Source organism: Pipra filicauda, unplaced genomic scaffold (genome assembly GCF_003945595.2).
Source record: "Pipra filicauda isolate LSUMZ 115617 unplaced genomic scaffold, ASM394559v2 scaffold47_size6085603_pilon, whole genome shotgun sequence".
NCBI lineage: Eukaryota > Metazoa > Chordata > Aves > Passeriformes > Pipridae > Pipra > Pipra filicauda.
In genome coordinates, this window is record NW_024104620.1 from 5,573,462 (window position 1) to 5,597,794 (window position 24,333).

General features: G+C 54.0%; 1 protein-coding gene across 2 annotated transcripts in view; it reads left to right on the forward strand.

The window, feature by feature from the left end:
• Positions 1-8,237: 8,237 nt before the first annotated feature.
• Positions 8,238-24,333, forward strand: part of EPHA8 (EPH receptor A8) — a 49,442-nt gene continuing 33,346 nt past the window's right edge. Inside the window, exons 1-2 of one of the 2 annotated variants that reach the window (XM_027746815.2) lie at positions 8,238-8,438; positions 20,722-20,786. In XM_027746815.2, coding sequence (XP_027602616.1) covers positions 8,354-8,438; positions 20,722-20,786 — 150 coding nt within the window. In that variant the 5' untranslated portion in view covers positions 8,238-8,353. The remainder of the gene's footprint in view (positions 8,439-20,721; positions 20,787-24,333) is intronic. The other variant, XM_027746816.2, reaches the window with a different exon arrangement.

A 24,333-nucleotide genomic window follows, 5' to 3' on the forward strand; every position in this document is an offset into this window, starting at 1 on the left:
AGCTGGTACCCACCAGGGAGCAAAGCAACCCCTGAGCAACCTGGTCTAGTGGAAGGTGTCCTTGCCCGTGGCAGGGGGTTGGAACAAGATAAGCTTTAAGGTCCCTCCCAACCCAAACCATTCTGGGATTCCATGAAAGCGGTGACCGGCTCTGCGAACAGAGGAGGCAGTGGTGGGTGGCAGGGGATGGGGATGGAGGTGCCACAGCCATCTGGCAGACACAAAGCTGTTCATCTGTCCATGAGGGATAAAGCCCCAGAGACAGGAAAGAACAAACCAGGCACAAGAAAGGAAAGAGCGAGGACAGAGGGGAGCGAAGAAAAAAAAGTGTGGAATAAATTGGGAGGAAAGAAACACAAGCTGGGTCCAAGACACACACGAGGATTACCCCAGAGCAGGGTGATGCCCATGTGTGAGGGGTAGTGAGCTAGGTTGCAGGCTCAGCTGTCCTGCAGGGACCCTGTGTTTTCCCAAAGTCTGAGCATTTCAAACCAACTGCTTAGCCCACAAAGACTTTCCCTTTGGCAATATCGGAGCTACCGGGCTCTGGAGACTGGGGTTAAACACATGCCGTGCTGTCTGGGCTTGTGACAGCCCCTGCTTTATTAGCTCCAGCTAATTTCTGTTTGTTTGTACCAGCCTTTCCCTAGAGAGCTCTGGGGCTGTCCCTGTGTCCCTTTCTTTTCCAAATGTGTGTATATTTGATGGGGGTCACCTGCCTTCCTCCACAGCTGCTGTCTCTCACAAATGCCATGGGCAGCATTATGTTATTTTTGGGTGCTTTCAAGCCCCAGATCCTGGAGGCCTATGCTTATAGCAGCAGACTCTTTGGCCTCTGTGACCATGCAGAACAGAGCCAAGGTTAGAAACTGGAAGGCAAAGGAGAGATATAAGAGCACTGAGGTATGTTTGTAGCTCTTGTGCCATTCTGGCATCTGATTTATGGGTTTTGTTTTGTGACGTGCCTTTGAACTGGTTGGACTTGACTGTGTTTCTCCTCTGCTTCTTCAGCCAGCAAAGCATTACTGCTTGCCCCTGCGTGGTCCCAGCCATGCCGTGGGCTCGTGCTGTGGCACTGAATGCTGTGATGGTTTCCTCCAACAGTCCCCATAGCAGTGCCCCATTTGGGTCCCTGAGGTCATTACAGCACTGGGTGCAGAGGTGGGTCAAAGGTACTCCCTTCAGGCAGGGCACAGGAGCATTTTTTCCCATGCTTGGAGATGCCTGGCCATGACCAGGACTTACTGCCATATACATTTCACCAGCGTAGCCCATCCCTCACCATCCCTCAGGTGATGCTTCCAGCTCGGGCCTGGGGCTGTTGTGGTGATTTCACTTGGGCTAAACTTCTGACTGCTCATCCCCATCTCCTCTCAGGACCAGACTACCCTGCCAAGCCATGATCTTACACCTCCTTTTGGGGTAGCAGGGACACAGTGGGACTGGGAGATGCTGGTACGAAAGTCATGGTCCCTGGGAGATTCTTGCTTTGCATCTCTGTACAGCCCTGGTCCTTGACAGCTCCACAGTCACTGTGTGCCCACCTTAGGTAGCAAAGACTTAGTTTCACTTCAGCAATACAGAAAATAGGCAAGAAGGCAAGTGCAACCCCAGCGCTCTTGGATAAAAGGACATTAATGTCGTTAATATCCAGCAATCAGAATTTCTTAGAGAGAGAACAGTGCTGCATTGCCTTCCCTCCTGCTCATCCTCTGCTTGTTTAATGAAAATCAGAGACAGCCTTTAAAGAGCTGCTTAGCATTTCAATACGTTTAATATCCTCACTGATAAGGAAACGATGGATATTACCAAAAGGCCGTTCTTAAACTCTCCCCTTCTGCTCCTGGCTTGTGTTTGTCTCAATTCCAATTCCAAACTGTCTCCTTCAATGAGGAAAAATTATGATAAGATTATTATTTTTTTTTTAATATAAAGGATATCAATACACAGCATTTCTGATAATGACAAGGAGGACAGACATGCCAGGCCTCCCCAGCCTTGACCTGAATTGATCAGGTGCTGATTGCTCAGCTGGCCAGTGGCTCCCACAGCCATTTGTAGCGGGGTTTTCTATGGCTGGGGTTTGGTAGGGGGAGAAGCTACAGGGGTGGCTTCTGTTAGAAGCTGCCAGGAGCTTCCCCTCTCCTGTGGAGCCAATGCCAGCCGGCTCCAGGATGGAATTCCTGCCTCTGGCCAAGGCCAAGCCAAACGGGAGCAATAGTAATGCCTCTGGGATAACATATTTAAGAACAGAAGATTGTTGCACAGAAAGAATTCCAGCCAGGGAAGAGCGGAGTGAGAACATCTGAACAACAATGCAGACACCAAGGTCAGTGCAGAAGGAGGGGCAGGAGGTGCTCCAGGTGCCAGAGCTGAGGCCCTGCAGCCTGTGGGGCAGAGCAGGGTGGGGCAGCTGTGCCCCTGCAGCCCCTGGGGGAGCATCGGGGTGCAGAGACCCCCCTGCAGCCCATGGGGGAGCATCGGGGTGCAGAGACCCCCCTGCAGCCCATGGGGGAGCATTGGGGTGCAGAGACCACCCTGCAGCCCATGGGGGAGCATTGGGGTGCAGAGACCCCCCTGCAGCCCCTGGGGGAGCATCGGGGTGCAGAGACCCCCCTGCAGCCCATGGGGGAGCATCGGGGTGCAGAGACCCCCCTGCAGCCCATGGGGGAGCATCGGGGTGCAGAGACCACCCTGCAGCCCATGGAGGCTCCCATGCTGGAGCAGGGGGATGCAGGAAGGAGGCTGTGACCCCGTGGCAGGCCCAGGATGGAGCAGGATGGTCCTGGTAGGGACCTGCAGCCCGTGGAGAGGGAAGCCCAGGCTGGAGTAGGTTTTTCCCAGGAAGGACTCGTGGCCCCTGTGGGGGACCCACACCAGTACAGCTCATCCGTGAGGGACTGACCCCATGGAGGAGTGACCCACGGGACAGCAGGTTGGGAAGAGCTGCTGCCCGAGGGATGGATTCATACCAGAAGTCCATCCAGAACTGTTTCCCGTGGGAGGGACCCCATGGGAGCAGGGGAAGGACTCCAACTCCTCTCCCTGAGCAGTAGCAGAAACAACAACTGACTGTGACCCCCATTCCCATCCCCCTGCACTGCTGGGGGGGAGGAGGGAGAACACAGAAGGAGGGGTGGGGGGAAGGTGTTTTTAAGACTGTTTTATTTCTCACTCTTTGGCTCTTATCTTCTCAGTAATAAATTTAAGTACTATCCCCACTTTGAGTCTGTTTTGCCCGTGAAGGTAATCAGTCACTGACCTCTCCCAGCTCTTATCTCTACTCATGAACCATGAATCTTGTTTTTTTTTTTCTCTCTCCTCTGTCCAGTTGCAGAGGGAGAGTGAGAGAGAGGCTTTAGTGGGTACCTGGCATCTGGCCAGGGTCAACCCACTACACCATCCCTCATCAGGACTGACACCATTTCCCTGGCATTAATGGAAGCAACCTGCCTGTGGTAACGAGGAAGGGGACAGCACCCTCCACCTGACCATACTGAAGGACTAGGGGAGATCTTCAGCTGTGTCATCTCATGAAAGACCCTGGCTTGATGGCTGCTCCCGTGGGTAGGAGGCCAGGCAGTGATGGGAACACTGGTGAGCCCCAGTAAGCACTGGGCAAGCAGGGAAGGCATCACTCCACCTGCTCCTCAGGGCAGGCACCTTGCCAAAAAAAGGGTCCTGACACTTTAGGAAAAGAACAACCCTAGAGCACCAGAGAGGGCAAAGAACCTGACAGGCTGCCCAGGGGGCAGGGAGGAGGTGAGACATGGTCCCTGTGATCCTCAGCCTTGCAGCCAAGCAATTTGTCCCAGCCCTGGCACAGCACAAGGAATTACGGTGATGTAGCACCCTGATTGCTCCAGGTGAATTGTGATATGGATGTAGATAACTTGTCAGCATGTTTATGTAGCAGATGCCAGTTTAAAGGGATGTCCACACACATCTTTACGTGCTGCTCACTGGAGTTCCCTGGGAATTACTGCTGACAGCTCAGGCTGGGGCACCACAGTGCAAGTTTTGCTGGGGGATGTCACAGAGACATGGAAGGGCAGGGATGTCCCACCTGCATGGGTCCAGCACCCTCCTCCTATCCTGGGATCTCTGGAGCTTTGCCATAGGGTGGAGGGCTCAGGGTTGGAGGAGGAAGGCAGTAGGAACCCGATTTGTTAGACCCCAGTTTTAAAGGTCCTTGGATTCAGGCGTGTTGCCTGGCCAAGACGTGGATGGAGCATTTTTCATGGCCATTTGGGTGGGGAAAGTCCCCAGGAGTTCTGTCCCCTTACCCACAGGAGGATCACGGACCTCTGTGCAGTGTCTGCTCAGGGTCATACTCCTCCTCCTCCTCCTCCTCCTCATCCTCCCTGAGTGGGACAGGGATGCACACTGGGCTTGGGAGAGGGCACCCATGTCCCATCATCTCTCCTCTTCCTGGGAAAGGAATGGACAGCAGGGGACAGATGGATGAAGAGGTGTCAGGGGTTACAGAGACCTGCAGCATGGCTCTGCTCTCTGCCCTGAACATCACCTTCTCCACAGGGGAGCAGGGAGTCCTGGCTCTGCTGGTGTCCTGACACAGAATGGCGTGGGTGGGGAGAAGGTGCCAGTCCCTTGATGACTGCCAGCTGTGCTGCCTCCACCGGTCTTGACCCCAAGGCGTGTGGCTCTGCAAATGCCACAGGAGAGCAGAAGTGCCTGGGTGTGCTGGGGAAGCGCCGGGACACCAGAGGCAGGGCTGCCCTCCACAGCCCAGGCAGAGATTTGCTTTGACAGGGCTGCAATGGGCAATCCCTGGGTGCAAAGGGCAACAACCACTCAGGTCTGAGCTGCTGAGTTAGCAAGATGGCTGTGGCCTCCCTGCTAAATGCAGGGTGACCTGGGTGGGGCTCAAAGGGGGTACAGCCAGGCTTGGCTCCCTTCCTTTGCTGATCCTTCCTGTCTGAGCTGTGCTCTCCTCTCTCCGCAGCATCTATAAATATCCTTCCCATCTCCGTGACAGCCCGGTGTGGGACCACAGCTGAGGGACGTGGCAAGAGACTCACCAAGGAGCAGAGGCAGCAGCATCCAGCGAGGTGGGAGAGGCACACAGCAGGCCCTGACCAGCTCAGGCCAGGGAGAACTGACTGGAAGCCTGGGGAAGGATGCAGGTGGGCAGAGAGGCCAGGGATCCTGGCATGATGCTCTTTCCCAGTCTGTTTGGGGTTCCTTGGTTGCCTTGTGGTCGCACATGGATCCTACTATGGAAGGGGTCTGCATCCCCAGCCAGGAGCACCCCAGGTTCTTTCTCGAGTGTTTGAACCTGTACCAGCTCCAACGCCCCTGACAGTGCCCAGCCTTCATGCACAGACAGTGATTATGCACACGAGGCACATCCTGACCACAAAACCAAGTGTCCAGGGAAACCAGGATGTCTGCCCCTACCCCCACACCCCTTCGGTGCCCACTGTGTGTGCATTGCATCACGGTACACAGTTCACACCACCCCAGCACCCCTCTGCACCCTATGACACGTCATCCTCTCTTCCCAGAGCTGACAGTGTATCTGAGAAGCCTTCCATTCCCTGGGATGGATTTGGGGCAGGCTATTCCAGAGTCACTGTGTCTCGGTCCTGCAAAGCCACTTTACGCTCTGTGACAGTGCTCAACCAGTGCAGCTCCTCTGGGATGCTGGGTCACAGCAAAGCCAAAAGCTGTGGGGAGATTCACTGTCTAGTAGCTCTTGGCACTTTTGCAAGACTGGAGGATCCACGTTCCTGCGACACAGGAGGCTGGGATGGCATCAAGGGACTGGAGAGCCTGTGTGGGCAGCTGGGATGTGTTGAAGGTCTGCAGGGTGAATCCCTTGCTTTGGAGCATGGCACTGGGAGCACTGCAAGGCCAAAACTGGCTTCTGCCTCCCCAGAGCTTTGTCTCCAGAGCTTGGGACTGAGATCACCGAGTCACAGAACAGTTTGTGTTGAAAGGGACCTTGAAGACCATCTCATTCCAAACACCACTCAACAGACCAGGATGCTCCAAGCCCCGTCCAACCTGGCCTTGAACAGTTCCAGGGATGGGGCAGCCACAGCTTATCTGAGTAATCTGTGCCAGGGCCTCACCACCCTCACAGGGAAGAATTTCTTCCCAATATCCCATCTAACCCTGTCCTCTGGCAGTGGGAAGCCATTTCCCCTTGTCCTGTCACTCCAGGCCCTTGTTCAAAATCCTTCTCCAGCTCTCTTGGGGCCACTTTAGGCACTGCAAGGGACTCTAAGGTTTCCCCAGAGCCTTCTCTTCTTCAGGCTGAACCCTTCCAGCTCTCCCAGCCTATGTATGTAGCAGAGAGGCTTCAGCCCTTGGAGCATCTTTGTGGCCCCATCTGGACTTGCTCCAACAGGTCCACATCCTTCTGATGTTGGGACTCCAGAGCTGGAGGCAGGTGGAATCTCACAAGAGCCAAGTGGAAGATGGTGGCAGTGGGAATGCTGTTCCTCTGGCATGCCTGGCTCTGCTTGGGCACTGGGAACAGAGGGCTGAAGAATCCAGCACTGAGCTGTGACAAGCCCTTTCAGCAGAAGGAGATGTCCAGGTCAGAGTAGCAATGTGATAGCTGGTAGAAAATCTGCTCTCCCCACCAGCTGCAAGGGTGCAACCACTGGAGCGTCCTCTGGGGCTTTCTGGTGGCTTGGTGTGATTTGGGAGACCATCAGCCCTAACCCCTTTGGTCCAAGGTCCACTGCAAAGACCACCGTGTAGCTGCACCCCTGGCCCCACAGCACAGCTCAGCCTCTGCCAGCTGCCTTAGGAATGTCTGGCGTCCTCCCTGTCAGCTGTGTCCCCGCCTGAGCCGCTCTGCAAGCCCATCCCATGATACTGCTGATGACAGGATCTCTCCAGCACTGCCTCTGGACCGACAGCTTCCCAGGCAGTCAGGGGAAAAAACCTGGAGGGACCTGAGGCCCTGTGCCGTTCCCAGGTCCTGGTGATGAGTGGTGCAGACGTGTCCCTGCAGGCACAATCCTCATCCATTCTGAATGAGGAATTGTTGCCACCACATGCCGTGAGTTGGGCAGGGAGCCCCTCTCACTCCAGCACGTAGGAAGCTGCTGGTGGTGCCATGGGGTGCCCTGGCATGGGGTGCAGCATCTCCAGGGAACACACTGGCATACAGGGTAGAATGGAGGGTGTGCAACACCCCTCCCACCCTGACCCCACTGAGCAAGTCTGAGGTGAGTTTTATCCAAGGTATGGCCTGACAGAGAGACAACAGAGATGCTCACCCTGCCCCATGTGCCTTGTCCTGGGGTGAGTTCCTGGGGCAGGGGAGAGCTGCAATCACACATTAGTCCCTGGCTATGAGTGCATAGAGGAAGGAGCAAATAGCCCCCTGCCCATGGCATAGGTGGGAGTCAGCATCTGTGGTTACCACAGGCAGGTATTAGTGATTGTTCAGCATTTAGATGGGGAAGCAGTCGTGGCCGCTGTAGGGGGTCTGTTGACAGATGTCGAGTGTTTAATGCTGAGCAAGGTACTCACCTGGCTCGGCAATTCTGGCGGCTTCAAGCAGGAGGGATGCAGAGGCTGTGGGAAGGATGCTCTGTGCTCCCCAGGAAGCCCAGACCCCCTGTCACAGGGCATCGGTGCCCAGTGCCCGGCCTTTTATCCGCCTGGCACAACTGCTTTGTCCTCCCAAACTGCTTTGGAAAGACCCTCTCTCAGGTGGCCAATGTGGCTGTAAACAGGGTGTTGTCAGTCCTGGCCCTGCTGTCCCCTGCTCCCACTGCCCCAAGTCAAGGGCAAGCAGACAGTGTCTATCCCAGACCTACGTGGCCTGCAAAGCATCAGGGTGGGGGGGTGTCCTGCCTGTCTTCCCCAGCCATGCAAGGGGAGCACTTACAAGGGATTTTCCTCTCCGCGCACACCGGGACGGACGGGTAACCCCGTCCCCTTCACACCTGACCCCGACCGAGCGCAGAGCTCCCTCCTGCAGGGGCTGCAAGTTCGTGTCTCGCCGCAGCCGGCCGAGAGCAGCGAAGAGGGATGGGCGGCACGGGGAGCAGCGGGGACTGCTGGAGCATTGCGAGGGAAAGTGGGGAGCGGGAGCCCGGGTCGGATGCCGGGTCTGGGTACAGCGTGCGCGTGTGGCGCGGGAAGGGGGGCTCGCTGCAGAGCCCACCCAGCCCATTGGCTTGCGAGCGGTGACGGGCAGGCTGCTCCCTCCCCGCTCGCTCGCCTGTGTGGCTGCGAGCAATGTGCGCAAAGTGCCTTTGCATTAGCCCGTGAGTGCCGTAGCTCTGGACAGAGGTAGCTCGCTCGCAGAGGTGCTGGGACGACAGAGGTGGCCCTGTCCCGCGCCTGGTGGCCCCGCCGGACCATGGCATGGGCACAGGGGGGTCTGACATCCTCGCTCTCCATCGTCATCACGTTGGCTGCCTGCCTCTCTGCCACCACCAGCGAAGGTAGGAACCGGGGTGGCCCTGGAGCGACGGGGCAGTGTTGGGGGGACCCACGGGATCGCTGCGGCTGTTTGGATGTGTCTGCCGGGCTTAGGTCTGCCGGGTTTGGCTTCTCCGTGCTCCCAGGGGATCGCAGCTCCAGGTTCCTGCCTGGCTGAGTTTGCTGATCCTGGAGCTTTTGCACCAGAGGCAAAACTTTGGAGCTGGGCAGGAAGACCTGATTCTGCAGCAATGCCGGCAGCTCTGCCTCCCTCCCCTGCCGGGGCTCTGCTGCAGCACGCAGGGGTGGCTGCAGAAGGGATGGGGATACCGGCACCAGCCCAGCCATGGCGATCCCCACCACCAGAGCTGGCAGCAGCGCAGGGCCGTGCATGTTGGCCGAGCAGCATGGGCTGGGCTGGAGTGAGCAGGTGGGCATGGGCAGGTGTGCAGAGGATGCAGGGAGCTGGAAAGGGCACTCAGGTGGGAAACTTCTTGTGAGAGAAAGGGCTGGAAACTTCTGAAGTAGAAAGCAGGGATGCAGCCAGGGATCCTCTCCCGACATCTTGGTGTCAGCCACATCAGGCCTGCTCCCTCCACCCGGCTGCTCTGCCCTGCTGCTGGCTGCCCTCATCCCTGGCCTTTGTCCACGTCCCTACTCTGGTGTCTCAGTTCTCTCTGAGAACTCGGCTTCGGCAGTGCTGCTCCTGCTCTTGCCACCCACCCGTTCTCCTGCCTCCCTCTGCGCTGGCAGCAGCGGCACGGCTGCTTCCTGGGTCTGCTGATCTTCATCACCAGAGATCTGCCGTTCCCGCTCCCGAGCGTGTCCTTGGCACTGGCAGCAGCATCCTTCCTCCCTTCTGCTGTGCCTGAGAGCCACGGCAGCTCTGCAGCGAGCCCTGGGGCCGGTGTCCCTACCCCATGCTGGCAGTGGCACCTCTCCCTTACCCTGCCCCTGCATCCCTGCCATCCTTCTGGCATGCTGAGGCCCATGGGCTGGCGCTGCTGTGCCTCATGTGCTTTGTGGTACCCCGCTGGGCCGGCTCCTTGTGCTCACTGCCGTCTTCCAACACACACCAGCACCTTCCTCCCTTCTATTCCCCATTTCCAGCTATTTGCTGGTCCTAACTCTGTTTTCTGCCCACTGCCCACTTCCTGGCCCTCCTCCTGCTCCTTTCCTCATCAGCTTTCCTGCCCGTGCAGGGAGATTGCATTGGGTCTCACTCCTGGGCATGGGCTATGAGGGTGCAGGATGGGGCCCCAGCACCCTGACAACTCCAGCCCTTGCCTGGTTTCTGCTCTGTGGTGCAGGATGCTGCCCCGTGCCCCGAGCCCCGGGCACAGAGCAGTGCAGGACACTGCCCATGCTGCCCTGGGCGCTGCAGCCCCACAAAGCCAAACAGCCCTGCCTGGACTTGGCGGACCTTGAGCATGGACAAACCAGGCTGGGGCCTCTTTGCTGTCTTCTGCAGAAGAGATCGCTGGCTGCTGGGGTGGATTTTATGGTGTCTGCCTGGACAGCCAGGCCTGAGTGCTGGGTGACATCAGGAAAAATTGTGGGGCGCTCCAGCAAGCTGTTGGTGCTCCGTCCTCCGCCCCTGAAGATGCTCCTGGCTCTGGATGCTGTGGATCCTGTGCCATGGGACGGGGCAGCTCAGTGCCAGCCGGGCCCCGCAACACGGGCGGTGGAGCTGGGGATGCGGCTGCAGGCTCCTGCCAGCTCCCAGTGTCCCAGGGTGCTGGGATGGGCTGGGAGCAGCGCCCGTTCTGGGGCAGCTGTGGTGCCGGTCGCTGAGCACCCTGGCACGGAGATGGGGCTGGAAATGTGGGGAGATGCTGCAAAGCGCAGCCCAGCCCTGGGGTCTCCCACACTCCAGTTGTGCCAGGCTTGACCGCCCCATTCCTACTGCACATGGTGCACGCGGGCACGGAGCGAGGGCGTCGCCACGGCACCAGGGTGCCCCGCTGCCCGTCACCTCTGCCTGCTCCCACAGCCTCTCCGTGCCCTGCATCCCTGGCCGTGCTCCCTGGCAAACCCAGTGCTGGTTTGAGAACCGCAGGGTAGAAAATTACAGCCGCAAAGCAGACTTCAGGCCGGGCGTGCTGCGCTTCGCATGCGCGTGTTGGGAGGCAATTTCTGTATAAAAACACGTATTAACCAAAAAAACAGCCTCAATCCCGGGTTTTTTCCTCTTCCAAGAGCTCCCAGCGCCTTTCCCTTTCCTGAAAGATTTGTTCCGAGAAGTTTTAAGCTCATATTTTTTTATTCCTTTCAGTCTTGCATGCGGTGGGTACCCAAGAAATAGGAGGAAAAGGGAATCACCATTCCATGGGAATCCCCCATTTCGGCACGGCAGCCATTGCAAAATGCATCGAAAGCCAAAACTCAGATTTTTTTTTTTTTATAGATTAGTGAAAATTTGCAGGATGTGGAAGATTGTTATTTGGAGCACTGTAAAAAAGATTTGTCTGAAATTGTCAAATTGCTTTAGAGCAGGGAAGTATAAAAGTTATCTTTAATAATATGAAAATAGTGTGAGAGACTAAAATATTTACACTGTTGCACACTGAGTTGCACAGGTGAAAATAATAAAGTGGGTGTTTTATATGATACCACAAATTGAAGTTAAATAATAAAATATGAAATATCTTTGTTGTATTGAAAGAAAATCAGACGAGCAGAAATTACCACATTTGGAGCTTGGGCGGGGGGTAAAAAAAAAAATCATATTTTCTGCCAAAAAACGGCACTTAAATGCTGCTGCTGGGGTCTGCTTCCTCCGAGGTGATGCCCGTGAGGAAGGCGACCTTCCTCCCCATCACAGCGCAGACCCCATGGCCTGCGGGTGAGCTTGAGTGGGACTGCCGTGCAGGAAAGGGGGATCTGGGACATCTCCCCCAGCATTTTGGGACATGTAGGTCTGGACGAGGCGGACAGCAGGTGATAGGGATGTGGTGATGTACAGGGGAGGACGCAGAGCCGATGACAAGGGGATGCCTGTCTCCTCCTCGCACCACGGGTTTGGGGATCGAGGTGTTTTGTTCCTCCACTCAACAGGGATGGGGTGTAGGAGAGCACCAGGATCCTTAGGAAAGCCCAGCCGCTTGCCGCGCTACCAAAACGGGGGCCACAGGAAGGGTCCGTGGCGGCCTCCCCCACTAATCTCTCATTGTAATCTCATTAATTGCCTCTCTGCTCAAACAGAAAAACTCATCTGCACATTTATTCAGTGCTACTTTCCTACCCCTCTGCAGCGACGCTGGAGTCGGGGCCAGGGGAGAAGCAAAGCGCTGAAAGGGAGAGGAAATCGCCTTTTCTGTGCTCAAAAGGCTGTGGGGATGTGTGTTCCTCTGTAAGAATAGGAAACAAGAGAGTTTAGGCATACAGACTTCTAGTGATGGGAGATGGAGGAGGATTAGTTTAAAACAGGGAGTTGATTCGGGCTACGCTTGTAAAAAAAAAATAAAAAATTTGGGGGTGTTTAATTTTTTTTTTATTTCTCCCCAAATGCTGATATAAAGCATTTGATATAAAGCTTGCTGATATTGCATGATTTTAGGTAGGCTCACGGGGTTATGTTTCTGGTGTCATCTTCATTTCCATCCTTCCTGTATTAGCAGCTTATAAAACTTCCGAAAATCAAGCCCCCAAATTTGCAGAAAAAAAATAAATAACACGACAGCGCACAAAACACACCTGCTCTGTGAGGGTTTTCATTCTCCTGGAATTCTTGTTTCCTGAAATCACGAGGAGTTTGTTTCCAGTGACAATAAATGGGCACCCATTTTGGTGACGGCGAAAATGGATCTGATGAAGCCCAATTTAAGTACAACCGAAACCCCGGTGAATTGCTACGCAGAAGAAAGAATTCCCTATTTTTTTTTTTTGCTGGCTGAGGAATTATTAGAAAAATATTTTACCCGAAAGAAAAGCAAGAGCTCGGCGGCAAACCCCAGCCCCAAAAGATGCTCAGGGAGAGGAGGGAGAGAGGAAGGAAGGAGAGAGGCTCATCCCAGGCATCCTGCCGGGGTTGGTGAGCGGGTCCTGGCAGGCAGGACCTGGGGAAGTGTGGGTTTCACTGAGACATCCTGACACCTCTGCTCTTTGTTCTGGCTGGGTCCTGTGTTCCGCCCGTGTCCTGTGTTCCGCCTGTCCCCGCTGGCCTCGCTGGCAGCCTTTGGTGCTGCCTTTATCTCCAGGGAACATCCATTCATATGATAACTCTATTCATACCCTGACAGTTTTTTGATAGTTCATTCTCCTAACCCAGCCTGTTTGCCTGGCCAACACTCAAAATGATTCCTCTGTCACAGGGAAGTGATTAACCCCTTCGGCCCTGCTGGTTCAAAAGTGAGTGGTGGGATCAGCCGGGCGTTATTTCCTTCAAAATTAAATAAACCCCCCCCGTGTCTTGCCCGCGCCGATGCACGGCACTCGGGGTCATAAATAACAACATAAGATGCAACTCCTTAATTGATCAGATCCAGGCACACCAATAAAGCCTAATGAAGTGTGTTTGGCCCGGGGATTGAGTCCAGAAAAGTATTCACCTTTTATCTGAAGGCATCCGCAAAAGCAGACCCAGCCCTGCCTTTAATAATCCCTTCCAAGGGCTCATCAGTCCCAGCCTTTAAAGATTGGCCCCCTCTTTCCCTAATACAAATTTGCCTGGCTTCACCTTCCAGCCATTTGTTCTTGTTAGGCTTTTCCTGCAGGATTAAAGAGCCCATATTTTTCAGCTGTGAAAGTGTGCTGAGCGCACCCGGGCACCTCTCAGCCCTCGTGGGCATGAGCAGATTGGGCTCTGCAGGTTCCCTTCTGGGATATTTTTTTACCTCCAGCCCCGGTATCATAGTTGTGCCTGTGGTGTTTTCTGCTCTGTCTCCAGTTTCTCATATTTAAAATGCTTATTTAACCACATCAGTGAGTGGCAACAAGCGCTGGCTGCAGCTGGATCGACCAGCTCTGTCCCAGCTCCATCCCAGCATCAACAATGAACAATGCCACAAGTCCCTGGATCCTTCCTTGGATGAAGTACCTTCTGTTTTATGTACCTCCCATGCAATTTTTAAGGACTTTTGTGATATTTAATTACCAGTGGTATGAGATATTCAGCCTGTCCCCTCAAACGCGGTTAGTATTGGTATTTTTGTCTGTGAAAATGTTCCATTTTAGAAAGCTATTTTTAAGAGAGCAAAGGCAAAAGCCTTTAAAAGAAATTATCTTGCTTTAAAAATGTCACTGGGGTACAAACAGCTCAGCACAATTTAGGGTGGCCAACTGGTGTGAGAGCAAAGACATCCTCAGAGAAATTAGGGAAAAAGCATCCGACAGCCTGAAAAACTGCCATGCAAAGCCCCTCCAGATAATCCAGATAAGAGAGCACATTTGTAAAACCCATGTTTCCCTAGTGAGGATTCCAGAGAGGATAACACTGAAATCTTTGCCAGGACTGCTGGGACACTGGGGTTCATGGGAAGGGCAGGGTGTCATTTTTGGGGTACTGCAGGGTTTGTCCTGCTCTGGGACTCCAGGATCTGAGACAGGCACAGGTCTCCAGCACCTGAGTCACTGTGGATGGTATGGGAAGGGACGGTTTTACGTAAGAAATCTGCAAAATGCCAAACAGGCAGGAGATAACAGAGTGGACACGCGACTTACGGGTGGGGAGTGAGATGCTCTAGGATAAGGACCTGGGATGGTGTTAGAAGCTTACCTGGCATGAGCTTCAATGCCTAAAAAATGCAGCAGAGGTCAGAAACCTCAGTGACCAAAGCTGAAAAAGCGTTTGTGCCAATTTTATTATACCCAACAGATGTGAGAAAAGAGAAGAGGGAGTCAGGTTTTGGCCATCCGGGACCTGGCTCGTGTCACACCACACACACAGCTGGTGTGAGGATTCTTGGACAAACCCTTCTGGACATGACTCCCATTTCTTCGAGTCTGTACCACATAGGTTTTGCTGACTGCAAGTAGAGGACATGTATTTTGTGTTAGAAAACTTCTGTATGGTTTTGAAAGGCTGTCATGATATTGCATGGCTGGTGGCACGAGGTGTTTATTCTGTTCCTGTGCCTGGGTTTGGATGCAGGTTCAAGCTTCTGGGCTTGGGGATAGTGGTCAGGGATGCCAGGAGCCACCCTTTGGTGGCGTGGGGGTTCAGTGGATCAGTTCTTGCAGGTCTTCAGCCAGATGAGATGCCAAGGGGTGGCTGTGCAAGGCACGGGCTCCTCTCTGCTGATGGATAGGGCCAGATCGTCTCACCGTCCCTCAGGCTGGGGACACTGTGATGGAAAGGACTCGTGTGACTCCCAGATGGCCAAATCCAGACCTGGGGACACCAGTTGTGCCAAGGCCTCGAGGGTCCAGGGTCACAGGGATTCCAGTGCCTGTGTCCCTTTCCCAGCCTCACCGTTGTTCTGCTCTTTCCTCTGCTCACATCAGACTGATGGAATTTCTTGCCTCCCTGACCTTTCTCACCCCCTATCCCCAGAGCCTTCTCACCTCCTCCTCTGGCTTCTGCCCTGAATTACAAGTCCAGCCACCCCTTGAGTTCAAAATAGTTCCTTCCCCGCTGGCACAAGCTCCTGGACCAGCGACATGGAAGAATGTGCTCACCCCTCACTCTGAGCCCCGTGTCTGGCTCCACGCACCCCGTCCTCAAGCCCTGGGACAGCCCAGGGGGGGTTAACATTTCCAGTCAGCTATTTATGTCCATCTCTGACCACACACTGCTTGCACTGAAACCTGTGAGTGCCACAGTGCAGGGATACACACCAGTACCGGGGACATACACACCAGTACCGGGGATACACACCAGTAATGGGGGTGCACACCAGTACTGGGGATATGCACCAGCACTGTAACACCCTGCCCAGCAGTGGGGAGTGTGTGGGCTTTCATTTGGGTCTCCTAAGCCAGTGTGCCCAGCTCTCCCTGTCTATCCCACTGCAGACAAGCATCAGGAGTCTCAAAGTGAGCAGGAAACACGACCATTTTACGTCTCTATTTTCTCACCCGTAGTTTTGAGAGGGAACATCTTTTTGCCGTTTGGCTTTTGATGTGCTTTTTTTTTTTTTTTCTTCTGGGAAATAAAAAAACCCTGCCCTATAATTTCAAGGTTTCTAGCTTTAGAAATACTTTATTCAGGGTGTTTTGTTTTGTTTCATTTTTTTACATTATTTCACAACACCTCAGCCCTACCGCAGGTTATGCTCTTGCGCTGCACATTATCTCACATGATATCATGCAGGGGCTGGAAGGATCAGGTTGATAATTTTATTTTTAAAGCCTGAACTGCAGCTTTTTATTAGCACTGATTGAACAAACAAGCTTTCTTCCTACATCAAAGTATCTCCTGCTCTGGGTATAGTGAAAAGGGGTGACCCTCTGGGCAGTCCTTATGGGCATTACCGCTCCTGATGCATTACAAAACGATATAGAATTAAATACAGAAAGTTCACAGCAACAATCTGGAGGTCTGAGAAGAAATCCTGAAATGGGAATTAGGGCATGGCCAAAAAGCAGCACTGCTTTCGTTTGAAAATGTTTCTTTTTAGCTTGTTTTGGGTTTTCTTGGGGGGGGTGGGGGAGTTGTTTTGTTTGGTTGGTTTTGGTTTATGTTTTGTTGTTTGTTTTTTTTCTGGTTGGTTGTTTTTTTTGGTTTGGTTTGGTTTGGTTTTGGGGGGGAGGGGTTGTTGGTTTTGGGTTTTTTTTTCCCCAGCCTGATTCTGGCATTTCCTGTAGTGTGGAAATCCTGCATTTGGTGACATTTTTTTAAGATCTACCCACATTGCTTTTCTAAACTCCTTCTCCGGGCAGCTGAGGCCGGTGGGTGCTGAGGTGAGCACCATCCCTGCTGTGTCCTTAGTCTGTGCAGCCTTGTGGATGAGCAGCTGCTGGACAAATCCCACCTGGATCCGGTCTTTGGTCTGGCAGAGCAGCACCCCAGTGCTGCAGTGCTGACCCAGGTTTGTGGGGAACATCCCCTGTGCACAGCTCCCAGATGGGGAGAGCTGACCTACCCCCTGGGCTTGCTGCTCCTCCCTCTGAGCCCCAGTGCTTGGCCTCCCATGTTGGGGAATAAATGGTTATTTTTCACTCCTTAAAGATAAATATTGTCCCAGGGATCAGGAAGCTGAAAGTGAGGCTTCCCGTCCTTTCCTCCTGCCATGTTCCAAGGCCAGTAAGACACAGCTTTGTGTCTCAGCTTTGCCTCACAAGTTGGAAAGGTCGTGGCTGGCTATTCAGCAGGCTCTTGGATTAAACGGTGGGACACAAATAGCTGACCCAGCCCGGCCCCATCTGCCCCTTCAAAGTCCTGCCCGATCTTACAGGAAATGAATGCCACTGGCTCTCGCTCCCCTTCTCTCAGGGAGCCTTCCCTGTCCCTTTCCCATACCCTGACTTTCTTCCTGCTGTGGATAACCCTCCCTGTGTTGTCCCCCCCTGGAATGGGGCTGGTGTGGGGTGTGCAGACCCGCTTGGGGCCGCAGAGCTGAGCCTGCTGGTCTTTGGGCAGCGGGGAGCAGGAGTGCCAAACCGCGCTGATAAGGGTTTAATTATCGATGCAAAAGGCGTTGTTGCATGGGGGGGAGCCTGGCTGTGAATCTTAGGAGGCCTTTGAAGTTGTGATGGAGAGGAACTGAAGCCCAAGGGAACAGGGCTGCTCCCACTGACCCTTCCTCCCCACGCCTGCGCTACAAAGCCCCTGCCTAGGAGGGAGATGGTGGAGTAATTAGAGGAAGGACTGCAGTGGGTTAATAATTAGTGAGGGTGCTCAGAGCTCTCTTTGGTCCCCCACTGCTCTTCCAGAGGCTGGGGCTCAGCACATCCCCCAGCGTGTCAGCCCCAGACCTGTTTCACTACCCCACCATGCACCCCTGGGTGGGCTGAAGATCCACGTGCTCCCTTAGATACCATGAGCCCATTTCTGAGCCTAGGACAGTTGGATGTGAGACCCCGAGGTGCTCATGCATCTGTTTGTAGGGATGTAATACAGCCCTGCAGGAGCTGTGGCCACCAGTGCAAGTGCTGGGAAGGATATCTGAGCACTCACTCTTTATAGATGATATAGGTATAAATATAGATATTGATATAGATATAAATGATACAGATACAAACATAGATATAAGATATAGGTGTAGATATATGACAAGAGATAGATGGCTCCAGGAAAAACTCACGTCCTCTGGATGCTAGTCCCTGCCTCAGCTTCCTCTCTCATCCCAAGCAGTGTTTGGGATTTGGTAGATATGGGTATGGATGCAAACATAGATACAGATCCAAAAATAAAGGTAGAGGTAGAAATACAATATACATAAACATCATATACAGATTCATACACTTTGACTCCTGTCTAATCTGTGGCTATGAGGCTGCAACGTGCACTACTCACACCCCATTACAACTTCATGCAGCAAGAGGGTCTGCCTTACGTGAGGCTCCGTCTCCAGACCCCAGTTGGTGCTGGGAAGCAACCTGCTCACTCCTAGGTGCTTCCATTTGAAAGGGCAATCAGGCTTGACAGCTTTTCCACCAGGGCGAGAATTTCCCCTGACACCTCCTGGTGTTTTGGCTCAATACGCCGAGGCAAGGCCAAGGCACAGAATAGGGGAACGACAAAATGGTGCTCGGGAAAACAAAATGGAGCTCGCAGTTTGAGACTGATACGTGCAGACAGTCCATAACATCAAACAGAATCGCCCAGCTGTAGGAGAGAGAGGTCTCCCAAACCGGCACATTTTCTGAAAAAAAAAAAAAAAAAAAAAAAAAAAAAAAAAGAAAAGTTTCAGCTGAAAGGGGTCCTTTGTGGGGGTCTCGCTCGCCCTCCGGCAGCGAGGGCGGGCTCTGAGCGTCGCCCCTGGAGAAGCGGCGCAGCCGGGAGATCACCTGCGAGGGGCTGGACGGGCACTCGTCGCATGGTCCCCTCCAGAGTTGGGCTGTAGCCCGGTCTGTAACAGGTTGGGTTTTGGGAGACTGTTGGTCTGCCTGTACCCGAGCACAGCACGTCGCAGCGCTGCTGGATGGCCACTCGTACCCACGGACGTGTGTGCTATACCGGGAGTTAACGCAAGAGCTCTCGGGCACGCGATGCCTTTATGTTTGTACAGAGCCTGCCACAGTGGGCTTAATGCACAGGGCTCCTGTGTGCTTGGCTGAACTGCTTGTGAGAGAGTAAAAGAAATAGCTTATCCCTCTTCCTGCAAAGGGGCATGAGGAATCTGACCACGGATGCAAGATGGTGGGCACCAAAGCACCCACAAGGAGACGACTCCTCCATCTCTGTGGGACTGGGTGAAGACGACGTGGTCAGCATATGGGTGTGGCAAGGAGGCTCCAGCTTGCACACGCCGCTGTGCAGACAAGTCTGGGGTACACCCCACTATGTGGTCTCAACATCGTTCCTCGCGACATGATGCTCCCACTGGATCCCGGTCCATGCAGGCTCCTCGTGCTGCCTGGGGAGCAGTGGGAGGCACCCACATCCACTGCGGAGCATCTCGGCGTGGGAAAGAGGGTGCGGAGACCACGGTGGGGAGGGGAGAGAGGGTCTGTGAAAACTGCCCCCTCCCTGCAACCTGCCTGCTGAGGGTCACCAGGACCGTGCTCCTGCACTGCGAGCAGGGAAACTCCCAAACCTGGGCTCCTGCTGGGCGAATTACCCAGGGAAAATAGGCAGAAAATCTTCAGATTAACAATAACAAATAAAAATGGATTTGAGATCTTCGAGGTAATTACTCCATACTGAGGGCAAGGGGCCTCCTTAGCAGTGGGAGCAGTGCCGTGCGGGGAGTGGAGGGGCTCAGCCTGCTGTTGGGCCAATGGAGCCACACAAGAAACCCTGGAAATTCTTTCAAATTGTTCTGCTAACATTAATAAATGCCTCAAAAGCTCCTAATCTGCTCTGTCAGAAGCATGACGTACGGGTGTTTCACAGCCAGCTCACGTCTCTGCTCCTCTCTCCCCCCCTCTCCTTCCCTGCCTGGTAATAGTAAATGAAAGTGGCACCCGTTCCTCGGGCTGCAGGGACCAGCCTCACGCTGAGCTCGGGCTCTGCCAGGGCTGGAGCTGCTGTCCTTATGTGCCCCATCCCCGCTGAGACAAAGCTGGTCCTTGCACCAACACCAGTGTCCCTCCAGAGCCCAGGGACCAGCCCAGACCTGGTGCTCCAGAGGGATGCTGTGACAAAGTGCCTTGAGGTCCAGTTTGACGCTGCTCAAGGGTGAGGAAAGGCAGCCAGCATGGATGCAGCACCTTACTGGGTGGCTGCAGGACAAGGAGCAACGGGGAAAGCTGGAGGCACTGGGGGCCCTGTGGGAGCCTGGTGCTGTTGAGGGGTGATGAGGCATCAAGGTGCTGGTGCCCACTGCACTCACTCCCAAGGGTCAGGGCACCCTCTCCCAAGCCTCCATCCCTCTGAATCTGCACTGTAGAGCTGGGGCTTGGGCTCCTTCCTCAGGTGCTGAGCAAGTCAGGGGGTTATCAGGCATTGGCAAGGCTCTCCTCTGCCTGGTGCTGTGGGATCTGGGTGTGGGGCTCGGATGACTGAGGCAGCAGGGCCATGGCATCCTGCTTTCCCCCACTGCTGACACTGCACAGGTTTCCACAGGAAGCTCCTGAGCACATTCAAAGTCGTCCTCACTTCTCCCCCCCCACAAGCTGCTCTCCTCTTGCAGTTTGCCTGTGGCTCCTCGTTAAGCTGGGCTCCCAGTGGTGGCAGGGATTTGGAAGGTTTGGCTTTGATGGAACTCTCCAGTGGGGTGTCAGCCAGGACCATGGGGGGTCACTTTGTGCTGGAGCCAGGCACTGCAGTGTGCAATTACAGCAGCTGCTGGAGCACAGACTTCAAACCAGGGATGCTGGGAGGGAGCTGAGCCTAAAGGGCTTCCAGAGGAGAAGTGTCCAACCGAGGAACGATGCTCCAGTTGCATCAGTGTTGGCCCAAGGTGGGAATGGTTGACAACGTGGTGTTGGAAGTTTGTTTCCACAGCCCCTCCTTGCTTTGCATTCCCTCTGACCTGCTGTTTGCAGCCCACTCTCCTCCAAAAGGTCGCACTGCTCTGTTGTAGAGCCTGGACTCAACTCTGTCCTGATCAACCAGCTCTGGGCAGCATCAGTTGTTGCCATCCCCTCATCCATGCCTTCCTCACGTCCAGCCAGGCAGTCCCTGCCAGCAGATTGATGGGGGGGGGAACATTCAAGCAAGTGTCATGTGTGGAGGGGGTTCTTGGTGCCTTGGTTCCTCACCCCTTGGAGATGGGGACAAAGCTTTCTAACACAGCCTTTTGCTCCTGTGTTTTCCAGTGAACTTGCTAGACACGTCAACAATCCCGGGGGACTGGGGCTGGATGACTTATCCCTCACATGGGGTAAGTATGAAGCGGCTGTTGGCACAGAGGGAACTCAGTGGGACAGGTCACCGTGGGTGCCTGTGGCAGGGGGTCAGGGGATGGACAGGGAACGGACATCTCAGCCCCAGGTCAGTGCTTATGGGACAAAGAGACAAAGTCTGTTGGGAAAATGCCAGCCTAAAAGACTAGCAGTGGGAAGCAGCTGTTTTGGAAATGCCATTTAACCCTCCATGTCCTCTGCTAGGGACCAGGTTGTCACCAGGTCCTGAGTTTTGAGGGGACTCAAGAGGTGGGACTCATGCTTAGAAGCATCTCATTCCTTGCTGCATCAGAGGGAACAGCCATAAACAACTGGGAAGCTCCCAACTGCCTGTAATCAGAGAAGTTTCTGTGGGAACTGGGCAAAAGGGTCAGGGGGCCTCCCCTGCAGATGGTTCCTGATGAGGAATGGGGATGCAGACACAAAGCCCTGTGGTGTGGCTGGGAGGGATGTCGGGGTGGTGACCCCCATGGGAGCCTGCCATCTACACTGGCTGGATCCTCTCCCCGTGCCCCCTTCACTTGCCAGATTTTTCTGCCCCAGGAGCTTTCTGGAAATAGAGTTCCAGATGTCAGAGTGACCTGGCTGGAAGGATTTTTCTCATTCATTTAGAGAACAGAAACAATCCCATAAATACCCACAGGACCTACTGCAAGGCACAGTGGGGCTTGCTGCAGGCACGAAACGTGCAAAATTGGGGTGCCTACCTGGCTGTTGCTACTGTTTTGATTTTTCATGTCCATTCTTTTTCATCCTTTCTCTGAACTAAACGGTCCTAATCTTTTCAATTCCACCTCCCACAGAAATCTTCCCAGGCCTCTAATAATTTTCATTGATCTGTTGCTTGAGATTTTCAGTCCCTGCGCTGCTCGAGCAGGAGTGATCAGAACGGTGAATTCATAATAATACCAATGATCAGATTTCTATCAGACTTTATCGTATATGTAAATATATTAAATTGTTAACTCAGCTCTAATTTTAGCAGTTAGCTGTTGCAAATGAGTGTCCTGGGAATGTAATAGATTGAGAGGTACAAGGTCAGAGGGGACCGCGGAACTAATGTGATGTGATCTCCTGCATAAATACAGGCCTTCAGGCCTGTCAGTTCATTCAGCTCTCAGAGCAGCCCAGCTTTTAGGAAAAAACATCCTTGGCTGCAAAATTGCCAGTGCTGGTAAATGCTCCAGGTCCTGTGGTGATGCTGTTAACAGGCCCCTGTTAAAAACCCATCGCTATGAGGGTGTGCCTGGCTTTGTCTCCAGCCACCAGACTTTCCTCTGCCACTGCCTGCATGAGGCAGATGTTGTCCTCTTCATGGTCATCCATAGGCTGCCCTTGGTTGTGTGGATCTCTGTCCTGTCACTACTCAGCTGTCATCTCATTTCAGCCCTGCTGCCAAAACCTGGCACCCTGGAGGAGTTCACCTTCAGGGAGTCGGGGACCAGGGCTTCCTCTGCTCCCCTGGGAAGGAGAACTTTTCTGGGATTTTCTGTGAGTCAGGGATGTTTTCCTCTGTCCACATCCAGTGCTCTGCCTTTCATCACTCCCTAGGCAATTCCTCCTCATAGTCAGATCCTCTGCCACTCACAGGCTGCCCAAGGCTCTCCTTCTGGATCCTCTTCCATGAGTCCAGCTCTCCCGATGCCTCTGTGACCCCATCTCCAGGCCCACTGCCTGCTGTCATGCAGGTGGGACCCATCGCATCACCGAGGGGACTTGGGTGAAGATGAATCCACCTGAGCTGGTTGTTCTGGGCATGGCCTTGCACTCCCAAAGCAGACAAAGGACTGAGCCCAAAGGAGCCTCATTCTCACCACATCAGGGACTTCCACGGGTGGTTAAGGTGCAGCATCCTGTACTGCACATTCACAAATCCAGGGGATGACTCCAGGGGATGAATCCAGGGTCCCAACTCATTTGAGCTGTCAGGTGTCATGCACTGGGTGACCACAGGGTGCTGGGGCTGTGTCTCAGGGCAGTCCTCTACAGCAGGTGCCCAGCAGCCCTTCACCAGCAGCTCCTGAACACTAACACATCTAAAGTCTCCATCTTATTAGTGATGTTTGCTAAAAATATACAATAATAATAAATAATAAATATAATAAATAATAAAAAGGGTGCAGGATTTCCTCACAGTGTATCTGTGCCATCCACAGACAGACACAGCATCCTCCTGCCAAGGGAGAGCATTGCTGACCCTGTCTCCCTAGCTGAAGTCATGTTTGATTTGCTTTACCCACATCTCCATTTTCCCCCAGGGCCACCACATGGGTGACACTGGGAGGTGAGTAGCTCTGCCTGGGTCTTTGCAGGGCACTAAGCAGCACAGAGCCTTGGTCCCCAGCCTGAGGAGCCTCAGGAAGGGACTTGTGTCTGCTAGCTCACTGCCCAGTGCCCTACAGCTTTCTTTTCCAGCACCTGCACGTTCTGTCCCACCTCTCTGGGTCTTCTGGGGATGCCAGAGGAAAGGCAGCAGCCTCAGAGGTTTCCTCCTCCGGACTGGTTGATCCCAGAGCTGCCCACACAGTCAGGGCAACAGTCCAAAGCATCAGCACTGCAAAACTGGAAGGGTGCCACCCACAAAGTCCCGATGTTTTCATCCCAGCTGAGGGCAAAGTGAACTTGCCTCACTGGGAGGTTGTTTTCCCTTCTTGGTTTGCTGTGGACCAGCAAGAGTGGAGGAGCAGGGGCTGGGAGCAGTGGGCATGGTGAGAGCCAGCAGAGCTGTGGGCCCTGGGCAGTGTCAGGCCATCAGGGAGCCATGCCTGGCCTGTTTTGACATTTTCCCTTGCCAGACAATTAACTGAGGGGTAATTGGCTGTAATTGCTGCTCGGGGGTTTAATCGCAACCCCCCCTCACCTCCACCCTGGAGACACGTGCAGGAAGGGAAGGGTCACCGGGAGCGTCCCTGTCCCGCGGGCTGCGGCTCCTCTCAATTAGAACTTCAAAGGTCTCCCAGGAGCTTTTCAGCTCGCTCCTTTCCCAGAACAATTCCCTTTGCATTGAAAATTAAACTCTTATCAGTGCCCGTCAAAGAGGCTGCCCCTTCCCCTCCCACACCTCCCCCTATCCCAGTTCTCCCCAGCAAAATGCCCCAGTGCCCCAGTGCCTTTCTCTCCCCTCTCCTTGCTCGGCACATGACCCTCTGGATCAGAGGGGGCCTGATGGGCCCCTTTGCAAATTGCTTTTCTACTGACTAATTAAAATGCTGATGAGATAAGTCAACATATTATTAATAATTATTGTATCATCTACTTTGATTTACAAAGTCAAACAGGAAATGATTTTGTTCAGACACAGGGTATCTAAGGAGCTCGAGTGATGCCTTGCAAAAGCTTATTAGAACGGGAGCACCTTGAGTGCTGGAGAAAGGCCCCCCCATGCTGCCTGTGACCTCCCATCAGCACCCCCATGCTCTGGCCCCACAACAGCCCCCTCACTGCAAGGGCTGGAGTCAGCCCAGAGGGCTGGTGGGCATCTGCCACCCAGGCAGCTGCCTCTACACCTATCACAGAATCATGGAA